Raw genomic sequence first — 21,786 nt, forward strand, 5'->3', positions numbered from 1 at the left:
AAGTAATGGGCAGGCTCTAAGTCCCTTTCAAGATTATTTCTTTATTTTCTTTACAAGAGATTTTGCAAGTACAGCACAAGTGTTGTACAGACAAAACCTAAAAAACTGCACTATTTCCACAAAAGTAAGATAAAAATGTTGTTTGCTTAAGTATGGTAACCATATGTTTATCATAAAATGTTTACTTTTCTACCAGGCAGGTGTTTTTAGAAGAGGTATAAAGACAATTTTTAGCTTTAAAGCACAGCACATGAAAATCTGAATGTTAGGAGCTATTGGCTTTGAATTACTGTCACCTAAAGACAAAGTTTAAGCAAATAAGGGTGAGCAAAACGATGATAAAGAATTGGCAGTATACCCTGGGGTTGGAGGGTGCGAAAACAAAAACAAAAAAAACACAAAAATGGGGTCTATTTTAAAGATGAGATGTCATGGTTTCTTTTCAAAGCAACAAACTTGCTTTTGGGGAAAAAAAGAATTGAAAGAATAAAGCAGTGGCAAAATAAATTATTGGCTTACCAGCACGAGCAGTTAAGAGCACCTCTTTTTAGGCACATATGCACTTGTGTTTACAAAAAAGTAATCACTACCAGTGCAAGACTGACAGTGGCTAAACTCGGTTAACCCATTGTCACAGTGGTGTATGATGTGCAGAGTGGGAGCAAAATGTGAATGTTCCAGAAGAAATGGGTGAAGAGGGATGACCAAAAGCCCCTCCATGTTTTAAATATACAAATTTTTCTGAGTTTTTTTTTGTTGTTTATTGAGATTAGGGAACAGCTAACACAGTAGCCTCGATGCCAAACCTAAAAATATGGCGATGTTCGATAGTGTGTTCACTCTGCAAGCTTCCACTCCAGAGGCTTTTCCTGTCAGAGTCTGGAGATGACAAAGCAACAAAAGACCACTGGTTCTTTCTGCCCCATATGTGCCTCAAACACAGAGGATACGCTTTACCTAAAAGCACGTTAAGGTGTAAACTGCAACAGGAATGTATGCAAATCGAAAGAAAACGTCAGTCCAGTTCTGCTCGCAAGGCAGCTTCTTCTGTAGGGACCTCTCAATTCTCAGCTGCCAAGTAAACTGAAAGATGTGCATCATTCACAGGTGCAATTTGGTCAGTCCAAATGACCAGCGTAACTCAGGATGAAAGACCCTGAATGCAGAATATTCAAAAACCATAAGATTGTTCTAACTCACAGGTGGAATGGCTTCCATGCACAGGTGCCACATGCCGTATTTTTGCAAAAACATGTATTCAGTATAGGCTCGGTAAAGTAAGTACAAACAATTTTGGGTGCTTGATATTCTGCAACAGAAGTCTCAGTTTCTTAGATGCTCAAATAAATAAAAAACAAGCATTAGCAATGCAAATGCACTAAACGATCTGGCTTACAATTGAAATTGGCTCTTTTGCCACCGATGAGTTTAGGCACTCTTTTCTCCTCCTCGCTTGCATCCATGCATCCGTTCATCCACTCACTGACTTATTCTTCAATCTATGTATTTACCCACCAACAAAAATACTAAAACATAAACGTTAATAGCACATGGAAGATAATTAAAACAAATAAAGGTAGATACATGAAAACATGCCACCACCTAAGTGTGGCAGGCATATGCATGCAATAGATACATTTAAAAAATGAAACATAGCAAATATCAGTGGGGTGGAGGGGGCTCTTTCAATGGTACTCTGTATAGTGTATTGCTATTTAAAAGTTTCAACTTAGCTGCCACGGTTGGAAGCAATGTGTTTGCTGTCTCGGAGTGAACAAAACTGTGATACACTAAGCAGAATACTATTCTAAGATGACCACTCAGGTACCATTGAATTGGGTAGCTATCTTCCAATGGTAAACTATATTGTGTATTGCTGCTGAACTGAGTCACAGAGGCCAACATAATGCAACATGGTGGCTCTTTGAGAAAAGTAAAATAATGATACACTTGGGACAATACCGTTCTAAAATGAACACCCAGTTTAGAAATAGTGACCAATCAGGATGCAGCACAGTGCACCATGTGAAGACCATATCTACTTTGCATGGTTGGTGGTTTGATCTGGTCTTGTTGTGTGCAGTCTGTTTAGCCTCGCCAATCAGATACCAATTTTATCAGAAGAAGTGGGGAAATTCTGTGTGGTGGAGAAATGGGTATGTGATGGAGGGATGCAAGGAATGTGAGATTGGTGTGCAAGGTGGACGATAGTTTTGAGAGTTTGAGAGAAGAGATGTGGTGTACCAAAAGGTGGAAGAGCTAAAATAGGATGTGTGAGAGGGATCTGACAGAGGGAAATCTAGGAAAGTGAGGAAGAATCTGGAGAGTGAGGAGGGATTGAAGGAGTGAACAGGGAATTGTAGAAGTGAGAAGAGGGTCAGGATAGCAGGTGGGGGTAAGGAACAAAGAGTAGAGGATCAGGGTAGTATGTGGGGATCAGTGGAGGGAGTGGGGTAATGAGTACAGTATGAGGGAAGTGTGCTGTGGATCAGAGAAGGGAGTGGGGAAAGGAGATGACAATAGAGAAGGGAGGACACAGTGGATAAGAGAAGTGAGAGATAAGGGAGGTGAGTGATAAGGGGTAAGAGGATAAAGGATGTTGAAAGGATAAGGTGTATGACAGTACCCATACATAGATAAATTGGCAAGACAGAAATAGGTGAGGTGATAGTACCATTTGGGATGCAAAACTGGGGTATGGTGAGTAGGGGGGCAGGAGTATTGCTGGTATAAGAGAATAGATTGTAAGGGAAATGGAAAATGATTAAGAAGAAGTTGTGCGCTATGAAGATTAGCAACTGAGTTACGGTTTTCACAAGTATATTTCTGTGTCATTGCTTTTAATTCCCACTCACCTGAAATTTGTGACTCCTAAAAACTTAAACTGGAGGGTAAATATTTTTGGATTGGCAAAAATTTAGTTAGAGAAAAAAGTGAGAAAGCACCCACACCAGGGGTCAGGACTATGTAAATGAAATAATTCCCCAGGTTAAAATTGGAACCACAACCAATCACTCAAGTTGCAATCTGTCCATAACATACATTCAAAAATACAACACTCTTGAACACCATGGAAAATAGGAAAATATACACAATAATCTTATCACAATAAAAAATGCTTTAAAAGACTCACACACAAAATACCACATGTACATACACATAAAATAAAACAGGGATATACTTTTGAGACAACCAAATTTGTCTTTTTAAAAATGCACTTCTGCTTTTTTTGTCACCAGATGTCCATGTATCAAATCAATAAAATATAGGGACCACCAGTGCACCAAAGAGCGTACCTTTAATTCTCGTTGTCATGTTTTCATGGAAGTTTTTTTATTACAACCATGTTCTTCAGGACAATTTATGGATATCTCCTCCTCAAAACAATTCCTTACAATATCAAATAATTATGCAATTATCAATAATACTGTGTGCCCTAAGGTACGCTTCAGCCCAGTTGAACGACTCTAGTCCATTGAGATTCAAAGAAAACTCTATAGTGTTCTTGACTTATGTCTGTTTTGGAACTCCCAGCATTTACTCAAATGTTCCAAGGGGTCATTAATAGTGGGAGATCACGATACTGCCTCTAAGTGGCGGATATTCCCAACTGAGGCATGTCCTACACTTATGCACTGAAACAACTCCTGTTAGCATAGATGTGCAAAATGTTCTCATGTTTCCTTGTGGTTTTCAATTGTTTCAGCCTCTATTGTTTAGCCATGAGAGAAGATGCCGGGTGGCTTCCTAGCCCTCAATTCAGCTGTGTGCACTTTGGTTTACAAACATTTAGTTACCACCAATGTTTATGATAAATTAGCCAGGGGTGCTTCATAAAACCATTAACCTAGGGCAGTGGTGTGCAATTCCTATATCTCGGTGGCCAGGTCATATTGTTTGGAGTCAAGGACAAAATGTTTTCATGTTTATTTTGTCGCTGGGACAAGTAGGTCCAACCTTCTGCAGCACAAAAACTTTGGCTACCAGTTTACAGTACTACATTATGGATCAGGGACGTTATTGCTGTTCAAACCTGTATTTATGGATCATTAATGCAAAGCCTTTATTGTCAGAATGAACACTCTAAAGAACTGTTGTAAGCTTGGTCTGCACTACTGACAGTGGTTCCCATATAAAAATGTGTACACATGTTTGCAAAGTTTAACAATATGAGGCTACATATAATGCTCCCAGAAGGCTTCCTGATTACATGCAAATATTTGTAGAAGCTTGAAAGTAAGATTGAGGACCATTTGCTTTCAAAATAAAATGTTCACAAAAAATGCAACTGGGAAAAATTTTTTTGCTAAACTACTGTGAAATTGTAGGTACCCTTTACTTGAAGCATCATTTAGCAAAATGTGTTAAGGCATGCTAGTATTTCCAAAAACATTAATAATGGAAAATCAATCTAACCAGTTTCAAAAAGATCATGGGAAACATAAAATAAACAAGCATTGGCAATGTCAATAGTTCTGGCATTGGTGGTTAGCCTGTTGGTTTTGATTTGTTTTTGATAAAACGTTATTGTTGTGGGAGCTGCCAGACCACCACCATTATAAGAAACATTGGGAAAAAGCAAAACAATATTTTGTTCTCTGAAAACACACGTTGCTGCAGTAGTCCCTAGAAATGCGCAAAACTGCTTTGTTTGCTGATATACTCCTTGTGAGACAGCAGAATGTTGTTACTCACTGTGAAGCCAGTCGCTAGAAAGAGAGAAAGTGAGAGAGAGAGAGAGACAGAATTTTAATTTAAAAAAGTCCTGGTTAAAAACAGACCTAATTAGGGGCTTAAATCTTAAAGAAAGTCATAAAAGTGCGCTCATGGTATACGCCCTTGCATTAGTGCAGATTTACAGCTTCCATAAACTCACAAGAATTTAAAGAGGTAGGCCAAGAAATCATTCTGCATTTTAGCGCAAGCAAATATACATGTTTTGATTCGCTCATGAGGAAATCTGAAGGGTTTACAAGTTCACTTTCCCTCCAAGCACTTTCTTCCCTAACCCTGGAAGAAATTTTACTTCTGCCCTTGTCATGAATAATTTCTAAACTTTCTCAGTATGGGAAAAGACTGGAGAAGAGCTGGTGAAAAACCCTAAGAAATGCAAATTAGTAGGTTTGCATAGACTTAAAACCCTCAAATATTTGCTTGCTGCTACCCTCCAGCACCACTATGTAGATTTGTGAAACAGTGGCAAAATAAGGAAATTGTGAGTATTCACCTCTTACTACATTATGAGGCCTGGCAAAATCAGACAGGCTATGTGTATAATGAGATTGCTGCCATAATTTGTTGAAATACTAACTGGCACCAAAGGGATGAGTGGGGTTGTTAATGGGACAAGTAGATTTATGGAGCACCCTGTCCCATGGACAAGGAGTTATTTAATTAAATTCCACACCTCTACCTAGGGATTGAAATTAAGGGGTGATGAGAACCAATTATGAGCATAGAAACCAGCCCCTTAACTGCTTCCATGAAACCTGACGAAATAGTCTGAATATTTGTTCAGTGAAGACCAGCTGGTTGCTTACCCATGTGTAGTTTCATTTCACATTCTATTATTGCATAACATAATCAAAGATTTAAAGTATTTTTCAGTCCATACACCGTTTTTGCTAATACCTAATCCATCCAAGCTATTATTCTAGTATTATAGCTCACTGGAGAACGCTATACCAGTCCTGTGCTAGAGTTACAGGAGAGTTACAGGCCCCGGGCATGAGTGTGAGCCTGAAACAAGCCTCTACGGTCAGTTTAAACTGAGGCAGAAGGGCTACATAATGCTTTTAGAACATTTCACCCACTGAGTGTAAAACATTTGAAACAAAACAGGAGAGTCAAGCATTGGACATTGTTGTCCCCTCTACTACACCTTTAGAGTAGCTCATACTATTCTAATATTTTAATTAAGCATTACTGCCTGCACCAGAAGGCAATAACGACTGTTAATTTACCTCCGAGCAGTTACAGTATTTAGTAGGATGTGAAGGCACATAACTGCCTGTTGGCTGTAGATCAGGGCAATAAGGCTATTAGACATCTCTGCTGCACTCACTTCTCTCAACAAAATAGGGAGTGGTGTGGGAGCAGAAGCGGTCTCTTACCTTAATACAGGATGAAAAAATAGCTCCACTCTCCAGCTGTCTCGGCTCCTCCCTCACCTTTGGTGGAAAAATAGAAATGATTTGCTTGTACTTTACTACTTATAATTGCTCCAAAATAAGGGAAGGAGCCAGATAGCTACTTGTGAAGAGGTTAATAGTGTGCCGCAGGAGAATGGATCTGTTCATAGAACACACAGCACACTAGAGTGATGTTCAGAGCTGACAGCGCACAATGCTCTTTGTACCTTTAAATAAAGCCAGAAAAAGGAAGCATCCGATTTGGTTCTCACCAGCCAAAGTTCCACCCTAGGTGCTAAGGTATTTTAGAATAAGTGCAATCCTGCTCTTCAGCACTCTATTTAAATACTTACGTTCTAGGAAGCACAAGAAATAATAACTACTTAATTGAACACTTCCTCTCCCTGCTATCAAACATTTAGCTGTCACTATCAATGACCAACATTTCCATACATTAACTTTTAAGTGATGACTGGAGGCATATTTTTGCAAGCAGCCTAATCTTTTTTGTAGACTTCTAGGGTTCAGGTCTATAAGCATGATATCATCAGCGCAAAGTACTGATGTAATATTTCGATGATCTATCTTCGGAGCATGATTTTCAGGGAGAGCCCTCAGTCACCTCCTAATAGTTCATAACACCAAGTGGACGAGTAAAGAGTGATTTAATACTTTGGGGAGGAGTTCTGGTATAGTTAAATCACATAGCTTTTGCCACTGGGTAGGTCAGTCCACGAGGTCAAATGCTGATGAGAAATCGATGTAGGTCATATAGAGAGACATTCCCTGAGTAAGTACATCTTTCTCTAAAATCATAAGTAGTGCTGTAATATTGTCCATGGTGGAACTGTTTGGTATAAAACGAGCTTCCTCCAGAGATATTATTATACTATCATGTGCCCAGCTTTGCAACTGGATTAAAACTGGATTAAAACACTCTTGGCAATTTTTTTTCCAATGGAGTCAAGCAGCGTAATCCGCCTATAATTACTCGGTAAATTCAGGGACCCTTTTTTATGTAAAGATGGATAAATGCTGCCCTTCCATGAGTTTGGGATTTGACCGGTTATATTGCAATGTTTAATAAAAAAGGGGCATCAAGTAATTAAACCACAAATGTTCCTCCAACTTTATGATGGTGATAGATAATTGATCTGGGCCCCTGACCCTGGAAACTCTGGATGATGTCCCTAACCTGTAATGTTGATGGGCAGTAGGAGTCTGCTTCTTCTGACCTCAGGGAACCGGTGGAGGAATGATTCCCAAACTCGGAGTGTTAGCGGCATAGAGAAAAGAGATGTTATTTAGCCAGGTCTCACTTGAGGGCAAGCAGATTTTGGGAGACATGCCCCTTCTGCTGGCCAAAGTGATTATTCTCCATAAACTTCTTGAATCGCTAAGAGTAATGGATTACAGAGGTCTATCCACAACTTTGCAAATTGTTGATTAATTAATTTAATCTAGAACCTTTATAAGGTCATTTTGGGCTCCTTTTATATGACGAGCTCCTTGTACCAAAGATTGTTTTATAATGGATTTTTCCATATCCTGCTTAGATTTAACTAAAGAGATCAACCCCTTCTCTGTTCTGTCTTTCAGTGTGGTTTTAAATTCTATCCTTATTTTAAGGGTCGAGTCTGCGATAGCACGTGCTAGCACATGCGTTTTGCTTGCGAGACTCTCTTGTATCTTAAAAAGGCTTGCAGCTTGCCCGTTGCTTCACATCTGTCTGCTTCAGCATCACTCTTCTTTGCAGGCATGTTCATAGGCCAGTGCAGACGAAATGTAATTTCCGACGGTTGCCATGGAGCAGGGACCAAGCACAGATTGCTTCAACTTAACCTGTGACTATCCCCTGCTCCCGGCGTCATTTAAGTACTTTTTCTTGCCCCCTCCCAGTCTCCCTTCCTTCTGCTCTATCCACAGCACTTGCAAGAGTTTAAATTGCACTACCCCTCACTCCACATTCACGCTTGTCCCGTCCCCAGTCACCTTCCTCCCACTGCTGCTTGCTTCCTTCCGCGGCTCTGTGGCTACTTGCCCCGTCCCTCTCCCACCATCATGGGGTGTTGCTTGTATAGAGCGCAAACTCGACCCAAAGGTATTGAGCGCTTTACATGAGCGCCAGTTGCATTCATTTGGACACATTCATGTTTTTTAAAGCATGGAGAGTTTAAGTGATTTCCCCAGAATCAAAAGGATAGTGAGCCTCCCGCTGAGACTCGAAACCAGTTCCCCAGTTCCAAAGTCGGCCGCTCTAACTAGCAGTATAGTGGAATTTCCCCCCCCCCCAAAAAAAAGATATCAGATTTATATATTTTTAAGGCATGCTTGTGACTGTGATCTAATACAAATCTTGCAAAACTGTAGAATATTAAAGTTGGTGCTAAAGACCGCGGATGGTTATCAACCAGAAGTCATCATTATAAGACAGCCACCCAGTTACCTGTCCAGGGCTGGCAGTGTCAGGCCTAGTCCTTCTTCTGTGTCCCTATGCCTGACAGCTCTCTGAACCTCTGCCTCCGTGTCCCTGCAGGACTGGTTTCGTGCACTGTGGAACTTGCCAGTCCCTGCAGCAGGCAAGTCTGAGATGCCAGCCCTCAGCCCCTCTACTGTAACGGGATAAACACCCGTGGGTGGCCCTGTCAATCGGGGGGGTTGCCTCCTTCCCTCCATCCTTCGAAAGCGCCGCCTCAACGAAGTCTTCCTCCTGCTGTGGAACAATGCGAGCCAGAGCTGGCAGCTTTTAGCCAAGCAAGTGAGTAATGACTCCTGCGATCAGCAGGCCATGCAGCAGGGAGTCTGCCTTCTTACCCCTCCATAGTGCGCGCAGGGGGTGCCCGAGGCCTCAAGGTGCTTTTACCCTTCAGTCATTCTCTTGTTTGATAAATGTAGAGGCTCTTTCCTCCTGCTTCTCTACAGTTTACTGGTGGCAGTGGCTCAGTCTTTCTACCACTCTAGTGTGTGCACGTGTGGGAACGTCTGCCCTCCAGCTAACCTCGAATGTGCTTGCTGAAATCCTTCTATCACCACCCCCACATAGAGCAATACAATTGTCCATCTCTCCCACAACTCTGTCCAGTACACCAGCTGCTGCGGAATTCCTACATGACACGCATTCTGGGGTATCTTGCTATCCGAGATCTCCTGTAGCTTGCATGTGACGGTATGTGTGTGTCAAACCAATTCGTAAAGTTTCTTAAGGTGGGTTCATCACATCCATCCCTTTTACACAATGTGTGCTTCTATCCCCCCAACTCAACTATAGCGCACCAATGTGTCATGCCTCAGTTAAGCAAAGCTGTGGAAATAGTCCATCTCCGGCCATTCTTCTGTAGATCACCTAGAGGTATGTGTTTGCTGTCTACGCTCTCTCTATAGGGCACCTGCAGGTTTTTTTCTCTTCAGTGCACATGTGAGGATACTCACTGTAGTGTGTCTACGGAGGTACTCTGCCTTTTTCCCTATTTACCTTACCAAGAGATGTGTATCTGCTTTCAACCCCTCTTTTGTATGAATAGTAATGCAACATCTTCTCTGCCTCCCTCTCTCTAGCACTTCAGCTGCTCCCCGTTTCAGTGGGTATTCCCTGCCTGTCTACTGGTCACTTTAACATCTCTGTGGACTGCTCCTTTCCTTCAGTCTCTCTAAACTACACCTGCTTGTGTGTGTCCCGTCTTCCACCCACATATTGTGCCTGCTTTGTGGCATTTGGCAAGCCAGGTGCAATTTGTCTACATCCGAGTTCACTACAGAATGCCCCTGGATTTAACTTGCCTCACACCTTACAAACAGAATTCTCTCTCGCCCTTCTTAGCCTGCCCGAGAGGCGATTTCAACATCTTGCCCCTACATAGTCCTTACATTGTTGTTTCAGCTTCCTTCCCATATAGCAGACCTGTTAGTAGTATCAGATCTTACACTGTGCAGCGATGCCTGCCTGGATGTCCCTGCCGCAGGGTGCCCTGTGAGAACATGTAGTTAGTTATCTACCAACTTGACCAATGGGTACATCCAGAAATTAAAAAACTTTTTGTGTACTTGATTTGAGGTCTGTAATTCAAAAGACACTCCCATGTTTTTTTGCAATGGAAGATTTGTGATGCTCATCACAACCATACATGTGGTTCACTCAGACCTCTCTCATGACCTAAGAGTAAACATCCTCTTTCTTGATTCCCTGTACAATGCTTTCAAAACATGACAGCAATGAAATGGAAATTATATCCTCCACAGAAATCCAAACGTTGGCTCTTTGAAGTGCATCTTTCAGTTCTTCCATCCTGGGTAGGTTACGGGAAGACTCCTTACCTTTGTGCACATAAGGCTCTACTTTGCATACTTTAGCAAGTTTACAACGCAGATCCTTGGGGGGGGGTTTCAGAAATAATCCCTTTCTCACTGTCATTCGCGAACCAAGAGAATGCAGCTCAAATCCATCCATGCTATCCCAATTGCGTTCCATTCTTAAGGCTGTCTTTCCTCACCACTCCACTCTTTCACGCTTTACTCCATTCTATGGCACTTGACTTCACTATACAACACTTTACTCCACTACATGCTACAGCACTCTATGCCCCTAAATGACACTCTACTCATGGCACTCCACTCTAATCCACTACACTCCACTCTACAACACTCCATTCTATGTCATTGTACTCTCCACTCTCCTCTATACTACAAACATTTAGCCATGCTGAACAGCAGCCACACTGGTGTACAACGTGGCTAAAACACAGTGGCAAAGCCACTAGCTCTTGCATAGGCGAGACCTACTGGCTTTGTCAAGGCTTGTTCTTTATTGGATGCTGAACAGTGGACCTTCCCATTAGATGTATTAAGGTGCACCTTTTCTCCCATACATTCCAGGGTACATTTTCCTTTGGGGCAATGCTAAATGAAAATATTAATATTTTGTGATCGCTCATATGGATATCTATGACCACTAGGTCAGATAAAGTAAAAAGGGGGAAGGAAACAATCATGTAATCAATTATGGAGCCAGATTTTGATCAACTAGGGGTAGGATGAGCTGGGATATCTTTGTCGAGTCTACCATTAATAATGATCAACCCATTATTCAGAAAATGTTCAAGGGAAGCTTCCTAATTTTATCTGCCCTACATGATCTCTGAAAGATAGAGCTAGGTATATTTGATGACTGTTCCTCCTCGCTATCTGAAAACAGTGCTATAGCATTAAGCCTTGCTATCTGAAAACAGTGCTATAGCATTAATGGAGACTTTAGCATTATAATCCCCAACAATAATCACTTTGTTAAAATATTCTGTTTTATTTCCTAGAAAAAGATACTGATAGAGTGATTTAATGAGGAAATCATTTTTCAGACCAGGAGATATGTAAAAATTGGCAAGGAGAAGAGTGACATGTTCATATGTATTATTGCAGCTGTACACTTTAGTACATTACATAACAATACCACAGCATTAGGTAAAAGTTTTTGAGACCTTAGAGCCAGATTGGGGTCTGCGAACCCTATTTTGCGGACAATTAAATCTACATCAAAACAGACCAAACATACTTTTTCCATGTTATTCAAAGAAGGATGGGGTCCCTTAGGGTTCCCCCGCCCCCCAAGTGAGCCAGGATCGTTAACTTCTTTTTCACAACGTGGAGACCAACCCCCATATCCTGTAGTGCTGGCGGCTACAACAGATTTGTCTTTGTTGCAACCAGCCAATGAGAAATGTCTGGTCAACAGGAGGGTTTCGGAGGCAGCGCTGCCCTGCTGGATTTGGATTGCTGCAACCGCCAAGATCTCTGATCCTGGCGGTGCTAGCGGTCCGACCGTGGCACGACTGCCATGGTCATAATGTGGCACCCTGACCGCCACTGCGAGGGAAAAATGCTATAGAACATTGGTGCATCTCATGATGTGCCCACAAGAGATGTGGTAGGATTACAGTTTTTTGACGGCTAGGAATGGCTTCAGGATTCGGGTGCCCTGGAGCCCAAAGCTAAGAGGAGAGGGTCATGCAGGGAGGTCACAATGTAAGCTGCTGTAATAGAGGCGGACTCTACACTTTTTCAAAAAGTCACCTATGAAGGAATATGTAATTAATTATTCTTCACTGATTATATGGTTCAGCAAATGCTTTCTAGATTTCATTTGTCTGTGTACTTGTTTGAAATATCACTTGAAGATGTAAAGCCAATACAGAGGGTGTTTAAATAATGAAATAAAAAAACAATTAAATGAGGCAATATGGAGAGGTAGGACCGGCCTGTGGTTGGTAACACTAATGAAATATGCAGCTTCACCACAAGAGAACTCCTCTCCTCACCATCCCCATTAGTGGCAAGGAAAGTATGGCACTTGTTGCCAGTGTATTAAAGCTCCTACCAAAAAAAGATACAAGGATACCAATATTTATGTAACCTTTCCATAAATAAAAAGTTTCCCTTCGGAGATCATATCCTCTTCCAGTTCTTTAGAAAGACCCGCTAGTTGTCATTTAAACACTAAACTCTACCAATACTCACTCAATATATTCCAATGCCAAGACACTGCACATTCTAATCCACTCACCACACAAATCACTCAGGCCTCTTCACCCCCATTTCGACACACTGAACCCTGCCAGTGCACAGGCAAGTCTGAACTCTTTAACACCCCCTTACCAGGAGCAGCTGCCAAGGAAAAGATGATAAGCAGAAGACACCCCTGCAATGTCAACAGATTAAAAAACCTCCAAACACAGAGTTACACAGTACATTGAGGCAGCTATGGCAGATCAAGCATGGTTTTGTTGCCATTGATGGCAGTCAACAGTATCAATGTATTTATCTGTAAGAGCTTTCATCACAGACTCTAGGCTTTTTTTCAAACCTTGGCAAAGTCTACTACTGATGATACTGGCAAATAAGACTTTCATTCACAAAGTATAGTAATCAGTGCCAAGAATGAGCACTGAATGTTCTGCATGTATTGTGCAAACCACAGGCAATTTTAGGATTTACAAGTAGTTTTGATAGGGAACACTAGACACCATTGAATTAACTTGCACGCTTAGCTCATTAATATCTGAATCCACGGAATGCAAGCTGCACTGGTCATGTTAAGGACGATGCCCTTGAAGTAAAAAGAAGTCAAACTTAATCATCAGCTTAATTTACCTCAGTGGCGGGCAGGACACGGGAGACTATGACGCTCTCCTTCTGAGACTTCAGGCTATACCCTATGCTGGCTCTTGCGCGCTTTCTTTATTCAGAACAGAGCTTATAATATTCAGCTAACTTCCTGCACTCCTCCTATCACCAATCGCTACCCTGGCTCCCCCGAGGGGGTAGACATTGAAACTTTACTGATTATTATTCACTCTCATCTTCTACCTATCCTCATTCATGAACTCAAACAACTCTATGCGAATTACAAAAGTTAGCTCCCTTACCTCAATAAAATCCTGAACACAAGAAACTAGTTACTGCAGAACCAGGAGAACAATTCTGTCTTCCCCGACTACCATCCAGCAGGTTTAGCTAACCCTGCACTTTTTACCACAGGTGTGTGACAGAGTTCCCACCCACTGAAAAAAACGTATTTGGACTCTGGGCATCTTCCTAGATCCCAAAATATCCTCAACACATCAAGTTGATGCTTCAGCTAAATTTTGTTGCTTTTGTGATCACCTGCAACAATACATTTTTTCCATTTCGCCCTCTTAGTTTATTTTATGTACATTAGTGTGTTTGTCCAAAGCTCTGTACAAAACATGAAACAGTACAAAAGGGGAGATGATATTGAGGCAACCACTGAATCACAGTCAGACTGATGTATGTAAAAGAAGTACTTTGGATGAGTTTTAATAAGCAGAGTAGATGAACGTCAATCACGAAAAAGAAAGCAATTCCATAGATTAGGTGCATGTAAAATACATAACTGAAAACGAGATAAAGTGCAAGACGATCTCAGGTCAGATAAAAGGAGCAAATATCTGCTTCTGTATATATTACAGAAATTAATGTGTCAATTTTTAGTAACTGAGGAAATCTGACGTGGAAACTTAAGTAAACTAAGTGCAGTCTGTTTACATATGAAGCTGCTACCTCTCATTGATAAATGTCTTCATCACCCGCTTGTAAATAATTTCTTCCTGCCATCCAATCTGCGCTAAACTTTATTGTTTCCCAATGAATTAACGTACCTAGCAAGGCTATTCAAGACTAAGTACGACATAATGGATTAAAATGTTAAAGACATCCTTCTACGTGCTGGTCTGATTTGTAACATCTATCAGACTAATAACAGTAAAGCGACCATCCCAGCATCTTAGAAAGACAGACTTTTGAGGACGTCAGTGCCTTCCAATTCGAACTTTTTTTTTTATTTATTTTTTTATAATACACCTATCTTGGAATCCTTGTAAAGATTAATCCACAATTTGCATTCAAAATCATTTATATTTAATGTCTGATCTGATTCAGAATATCTAATCAATAATAAAAAGTGCCAACACTTGTTTCACAAAATGCCCTGTGCCTCCTTAAAGTTCACTTATTTCTTCTTCACATATTGTGTTTCCACCTATAAAAGATCTGTTTTTTTTAATCATTGACTTTTACAAACATGCATTCCAGAACAGTTTTAAATTGGGAAATGTATTTGCTTTGAAAACCGTTGCCAAACCCGCCCTGTGGTAATGTAACATGTTTTATGCAATAACTTCTGGCATGAATAGAGGAGGCATATGCTCTGCAAATGGGCAGCCTTACCGCACACTGCCTAGGGAACATTGCACAGTCTATGTATTCTAACAGTTCTTATTCAGGTCTGTTGCACGCTTTTACTTCCCCACCGGATGTAATGTTTATTTTCTCCACACCTAATACCTATTAGGCTACTTTCAACATTTGTTTTGGTTGAGAGAATGGCCTTTTAGGAATGCATGTCTGGCACAGCTACTTGCCCTTCCCTGCATGTCGGTTTAACCTAAGCTTTACTTCTGCGTACAAAAATAATGATGTTTTCCGAGTTGGTTAGTTAAACATCCTGCCCAGCTTGTTTATAAATGCAAGGTGCGAAAAAAGGAAATCTTGAGTATTTATGTTCTTACACATAATACTCGGTAAAACCATCAAAATCTTTGGATTTTAGAATAAAGCAGCAACTATCAGACGAGATCCTGCGCTTGACTGAAAGAAAAAGCAACAGCTCTTAATTGGGTACCATCAAATAAATTGTCAGTAACTGAGCGGCGTATGAAAATAACTGCCTAAAGTAAACATTAGATAGGCACAGCGTAAATGTAAATGTTTATTCATAATGGGAAAATCGTATATGCCGTGATAGGTTCCTATGTGATATATTCCCAACTAAAACAAGCCAAACAAAACTCAAAGCAATGTGTATCCAGTGATATTACAGGGAACCTCCAGGGACAACCACAGACACCCATCGACAGTCCCTTACAGCAGTATAAAACCACGACTTTGAGCTTGGGAACATTTGAGACCGGTCTTACTTTGGCTGGCACGTTGTGGGAGCCTCACTTGCCACTCTGCCAGCTGTGTGGGATTATCCCTGCTGTCTGAGAGACCTGGTGATGCAGGAGGGCACCGTGCACCACAGCTGCCCAATCACCAGCGCTCGTGATACACAGCGCCCAAGCCAGTGGCAAGCACCCCCAGGGCAGCGCGGGACGACTCCTCCGTCTATCCACATCAACTACCCATCCTACGGCCAGCATTCCCTTACTCCGTCGCCAGCCTGCCCTGCACAGCTTCCTCTTGCCGTACCACTCTCGCAGTAAGTTTCAGGAAAGCTGCCGGAAGAAGTTGTTGCAAAGTTGCTCTTCTCCCTTGACTGGCTGAGTTACCTGCTGATGTACCCGTCTCCGTCCCCGTCGCACGTCTGGAACAAGCGCCTCATGCGTTCTTCCTCGCCGGTGCTGGAAGTGTCGCTGCTGCCGCTGCTGCTTCCCACCGGCTCAGTCGCCATTGCCCCTCTGCCCCCAGGACGCTGCGCCTCGTCCTGGTGGAGGTGAAGCACTGCACTCTGCAAAGAAGCTGCAACCGACCGCACAAAGCAGGGCCAGGCGCGCTGCCGCTCTGGGCGCGCGCTCCGCCAGCCCCCGCTGTCAGCGCAGCTGGAGCCCCGGGGCAAGCGCGTGCTGGCGAAACCTTCACGCGCTTACCCTTCTTCGCGGCTACTTCAAAGGGGGGCCGGGCCGCTAAGCGCATGCGCTTGTTTTTCACGGGAAAAGGGGGAGTGACCGAGAGTGGTGAGGAATGTACTGAGGGGAGAGAGCTGCCAAAGTGTGAGTGATGCGCTACTGCTCACAGCTGCGAAACACAAGGACGAGGGCTCGCGAGGCGGCAGCCCCCCGCTGGTACTGCCCAGTTTAAGCCATATAGATAAAGCTCTTCAAACAAAGTTGTGCAAGTACATATGAAACAGCATTAGCTTGTTGTGGAGTGCAGGAATTGTTAAGAGGTGTACAGTTTACTGTAATTCGTTGAAAAAACGTGACTATCTGCCAAGGATGACAATCTGGCATGGATGCAAATTCTGGACAATGACTATAAATTGTCAGGACAAAGAGTCAAAATTCAGGACGAAAGTTCACAATAGGTCTATTTTACACACACATCAGAGGTGGCCACGCAATAATACGAAATTAGGTAAACAGAGGGCCATCACAAGTACAATTAAACTAAATATAAAGGTTATAAAAAACTAGCAGAGGGATGGAGGAGGCCACGTTTACCAGGCACTTTTGCATTTCCAGTGCGGGCTATAGGCACCAGAATTGCTTTCCGGGATGTGTCTATCAACCTGACTTCCCGAACAAACAAAAGTTATCATTTGAAGAGGGTGTTTTATTCTCTTATATTCATTTATTAAGGCAATCAAAATGTAATCATGTGTCAGTCGACTTGATAAGGTAGGCCTAAGTGGATAGAACAGATTACAGAATTGTGCTTTCACTCTGACCTTTAAATACAATGTAATATTGTACTCAAACAATATTAAAACTCCGTTTTATGCACCAACACGGACTGCCTGTGTTTTTTCAAGACTAACACGTGCGCCATCACATTTCACTATTCATCCAGACATTATTTCAGAATCCCAGGGTGGCATACACAGTCGAAGACTTGGAAACCAGTTATCTGTAGTTTTGAAAGGAGAAGCCATCTACCTTTTGACAACTCCGCTTTCTTCCTTGTGAATAGGTTTTTGACCTAATTGGGAAGTTGATCTAGGACTACACAGTCTATAAAAATACAGACAGGGACTACTTTGTCAAATTATTTCAGCTGCAGTCTTAAAATTAATGGGATATTGTCCAATTTCTTTGATATAAAGAATGAAAACTAGCCATTATGAACTATTTTCTCCATGTTGTGTTTGGGTTTTCTTTTCTTCAAGTTGTGCACTGCATGTCTGTTCACTGCATCCATTTATCTGCTCCCTTAACTTCGTAAACAGCAAGACATAAAGTTTTGGAGAGCGTGGAACTCATAAGAGATCATTTAACTATGTGACATTTCTCCACTTAATTGTCACCAGTGATTTGAACATGTGCTGACAATGTTGAAAGCATGTTTTCTGACTCATAACAGTTCAAAAGTCACCAGGAAAAGCATGGGTGCGCGCAGAATCTTCTTAGGGGGCATCATTTTGATGTCCGAGGCGTCCTGGACTGTTTTTGGCAGGGGGCGCGGTCGTACTAATGCAGGCAGCGTAACACTAAGGCGGCTATAGTTGTGTGCTGCACTGTGAGCCTGCACACCAGGCTGTACCTAAATAGGGGGGTGGAGGTGGCGGCAAGCGCCCCCACACCTTCCCTCCCTGCAGTCGCCCATCAGGACAAGTTAAAAAGCTGCATTTTCTCCAATTCACACCACAATTATATTTGTATCTACTGAAATGTGTTGTATCAATTACTTGGTCCAAATGAAACTTAGGAAGTATTCATACGTTTGTGACCCCTAAATAATTGGACCGGTTCTTCGATCCTGCGAGTGCTAGTGCATGTCCATGACTCTTCTGTGTCCATGTAGAAGAATTCAGCCTGTTACAGAAAGCACAGTACTGGGCGACATCCTCAGTGTACTGGATATTGTACAGCCCCCTCAAACAGAGCTGCACTGTACTGACGGTGAACAGTACTTTTTAGATGCCCTCTGAATCTACCTTTATCATATTTTGTCTCTCTCTAACGAGCCCCTTACCCTCACTGGAGTTGGAACCACTAGGTGTTTTATTGGGTGCCAGGACTGACCCTTTTCTTTCTCCTGTCTGTTGATTGTGAGGTTTCATTTTCGGACCCTTGACTCAAGCAGAACTTTCATATTTATTTGATATAGATGACAATATGGTAATAACTGTGAGTGCAGGTCTTTTGATCGCATTATGGAGAGCTTGGACACAATTGCTTGGCAGTGCCACCTACTGCTTTCAGGGGTCTTCATCTCACCTCTGCACTTGTGTCCTGGCCAGTGGGAAGTGCACAATACCAATCTTTGCGTTTTGTGGCCCCTTGCTCTTTGATGCCAGAACACTACACATAACTAGTGATACACAATGGTCATAACGTATCCTGGGATCCCTGTTGTGAAGGATCCTCAACAAGGTTGAGTTGCACAACAGTTCACCAATCCATACTGTGGCACAGGTGCACTCTTTTCACCTCATCATGCCTGAGCTGCCTGAGGGAAAATGACAAAAAAGGAAGGCTCTCTTGTGGCAATACGCTTTGTTACTGAAAATATAGAAAGAGAGGGCCCATTTTTGCTAAAGCAAGAGTTGGGAGGAAAATGTGCAGAATCATATATGCTCAGAGAGGAATACAGGCCAGAGTGCTCATGTCATCCAAGTAAAAGGCCAGTGCAAGAGACAGAGAAGAGAGACAAAGGTATAGTTATCCACAAAGCAGCTACACGTAGAAAGGCCTAGAAGCTTGCAATAATATAGTTACAAGAAAGGTACGCATTTCAAATCCACGTTAATGAGGAAAGGGAGTTTCTGGACAGGAATGTAAAAGCTTTGATGCTAGAAGGTCAGCAGCTGTGTGAGGGAGGCCAGACAGTCGGGGAGGGCTCCAAGCCTGGAGTTAGGAAAGGTGGAGCTATAGACAGCTTTAGAACGTGAGATAAAAGGTATTGCTGTTTATTAGTAAATGTGCACGTGACAGATATGTAACCTTCGCTTTTCTGCAAATGTGTAATTAGATGCTTTCTCATGAGAAATGTGGCTTTATGCTGACGAAAGCAGTGACACAATGTACCACGTGAGCGCTTAAATCAAAATGCATGACAAGTGATAAGATGCATTCAAGGTAGCAAAAGTATATAAAAAGGGCTGCTTGAGTTGATGATTTTGGAGGGCAGTTTCAGACTTAGAGCTGTGCTGTCCTCCCGGCCGTTATTCATAAAGGCTCATATTACTTGCCAAACTGAATCCTGTCTTTCTTTATTCGTGACCTGCTAACAACATTTGGCGCAGCCGAGCCAGGAGCCCTCCTTCTCCTCTCCGGACGCAGCTGAAGGAAAATCTGTCTGTGCTGCTTGAATAGAACACTGCGCGCAACATAAACAGGTGAGATTACACCTGCCTATTCAACCAGGCAGTCGGGGATTCCAGATGTTGCAGTCCTAAAGGGGTAAAGAGAGGTCGGGCTTGTACCTTATTATTTTTAATTGCCTGATTCTTTTTGGCAACTATAATATGACAAAATGCATGCATGATTTATGTGGGGTTTAAATGTTTTAATGCAATATTATGCTGTGTGCTAAAAAATAAATTGTGATTTCCCGGTTAGACCGGAAGACTAGCTAGGGGGTTAAAGCAATGTTTTGATGGTATGTTATTACTACACTGTGATTCCATGGTCAGACCAGAAGACTAGCTGGTGTAATAGATAGTTGTGCATTACCCAGGGGGGTAGCCCCTGGAAGACTTTTAGAGTATTACCCAGGGGGGTAGACCCTGGAAGACGTTTAGAGTATTACCCAGGGGGGTAGCCCCTGGAAGACATTAGAGTATTACCCAGGGGGGTGGCCCCTGGAAGACTTTTAGAGTATTTAGAGTATTACCCAGGGGGGTAGCCCCTGGAAGATTTTTAGAGTATTACCCAGGGGGGTACCCCCTGTAGGACTTTTAGAGTATTACCCAGGGGGGTAGCCCCTGGAAGACTTTAGAGTATTACCCAGGGGGGTAGCCCCTGGAAGACATTAGAGTATTACCCAGGGGGGTAGCCCCTGGAAGACCTTTAGAGTATTTAGAGTATTACCCAGGGGGGTAGCCCCTGGAAGACTTTTAGAATATTACCCAGGGGGGTAGCCCCTGGAAGACATTAGAGTATTACCCAGGGGTGTAGCCCCTGGAAGACTTTTAGAGTATTACCCAGGGGGGTAGCCCCTGGAAGACTTTAGAGTATTACCCAGGGGGGTAGCCTCTGGAAGACTTTTAGAGTATTACCCAGGGGGGTAGCCCCTGGAAGATTTTAAGAGTATTACCCAGGGGGGTAGCCCCTGGAAGACATTAGAGTATTACCCAGGGGGGTAGCCCCTGGAAGACATTAGAGTATTACCCAGGGGGGTAGCCCCTGGAAGACATCAGAGCATTACCCAGGGGGGTAGCCCCTGGAAGACATCAGAGTATTACCCAGGGGGGTAGCCCCTGGAAGACATCAGTGTATTACCCAGGGGGGTAGCCCCTGGAAGGCATCAGTGTATTACCCAGGGGGGTAGCCCCTGGACGGCATTAGAGTATTACCCAGGGGGGTAGCCCCTGGATGACAGTAGTGTATTACCCAGGGGGGTAGCCCCTGGATGACAGTAGAGTATTACCCAGGGGGGTAGCCCCTGGATGACACCAGTGTATTACCCAGGGGGGTAGCCCCTGGATGACACCAGTGTATTACCCAGGGGGGGTAGCCCCTGGACGACATCAGAGTATTACCTAGGGGGGTAGCCCCTGGATGACAGTAGTGTATTACCCAGGGGGGTAGCCCCTGGATGACAGTAGTGTATTACCCAGGGTGGTAGCCCCTGGATGACAGTAGAGTATTACCCAGGGGGGTACCCCCTGGACGACACCAGAGTATTACCCAAGGGGGTAGCCCCTGGATGACAGTAGTGTATTACCCAGGGGGTAGTCCCTGGACGACAACAGTGCATTACCCAGGGGGCAGCCCCTGGATGACAACAGTGTATTACCCAGGGGGCAGCCCTGGACGAAAGTAGTGCATTAACTAGGGGGCAGCCCCTGGAAGAGACATTCATTTGGGAATGCCTAACAGATATTCCGGTTAGAACAGAGGGGTTAGAGTAGGAAATAGTGAGGTGGACCGAGTAACAAGTGTGCACATTTTGAGTCACACACCGGTTCACCAGATTCCCAGATTTACTAACCTCTGGAAGGCGTCTTTGAGGGGAAGCGACCAGGGCTGAAATATTAGTGAGAGTCTGAGTACAGTCAGACCCCTGGTTGCAGACCTGCAAAGCGCAATAGGGACTAGTGAATGCGTTTTATGAGTAATGAGTAAAAAAGAGGATAAAAATAATACTGTGTTTTACAATTATAAAGGTCAGGTTATAGAGAAGTGGCAGGTGTCCCCTCCAGTTGTCACGCAGTCAGATATAAGTGAAGAAGAGAGGGTGCGAGATCTCTGCCATATTTTTGACA

General features: G+C 43.0%; 1 protein-coding gene across 1 annotated transcript in view; it reads right to left on the bottom strand.

Annotated features, from left to right (window-relative positions):
* Window positions 1-16,305, bottom strand: part of MCC (MCC regulator of WNT signaling pathway) — a 1,218,505-nt gene extending 1,202,200 nt beyond the window's left edge. Inside the window, exon 1 of the mRNA XM_069226494.1 lies at window positions 15,968-16,305. Coding sequence (XP_069082595.1) covers window positions 15,968-16,089 — 122 coding nt within the window. The 5' untranslated portion in view covers window positions 16,090-16,305. The remainder of the gene's footprint in view (window positions 1-15,967) is intronic.
* Between the last annotated feature and the right edge of the window lie 5,481 nt (window positions 16,306-21,786).

The sequence above is a fragment of the Pleurodeles waltl genome, chromosome 1_1 (genome assembly GCF_031143425.1).
Source record: "Pleurodeles waltl isolate 20211129_DDA chromosome 1_1, aPleWal1.hap1.20221129, whole genome shotgun sequence".
Lineage (NCBI taxonomy): Eukaryota > Metazoa > Chordata > Amphibia > Caudata > Salamandridae > Pleurodeles > Pleurodeles waltl.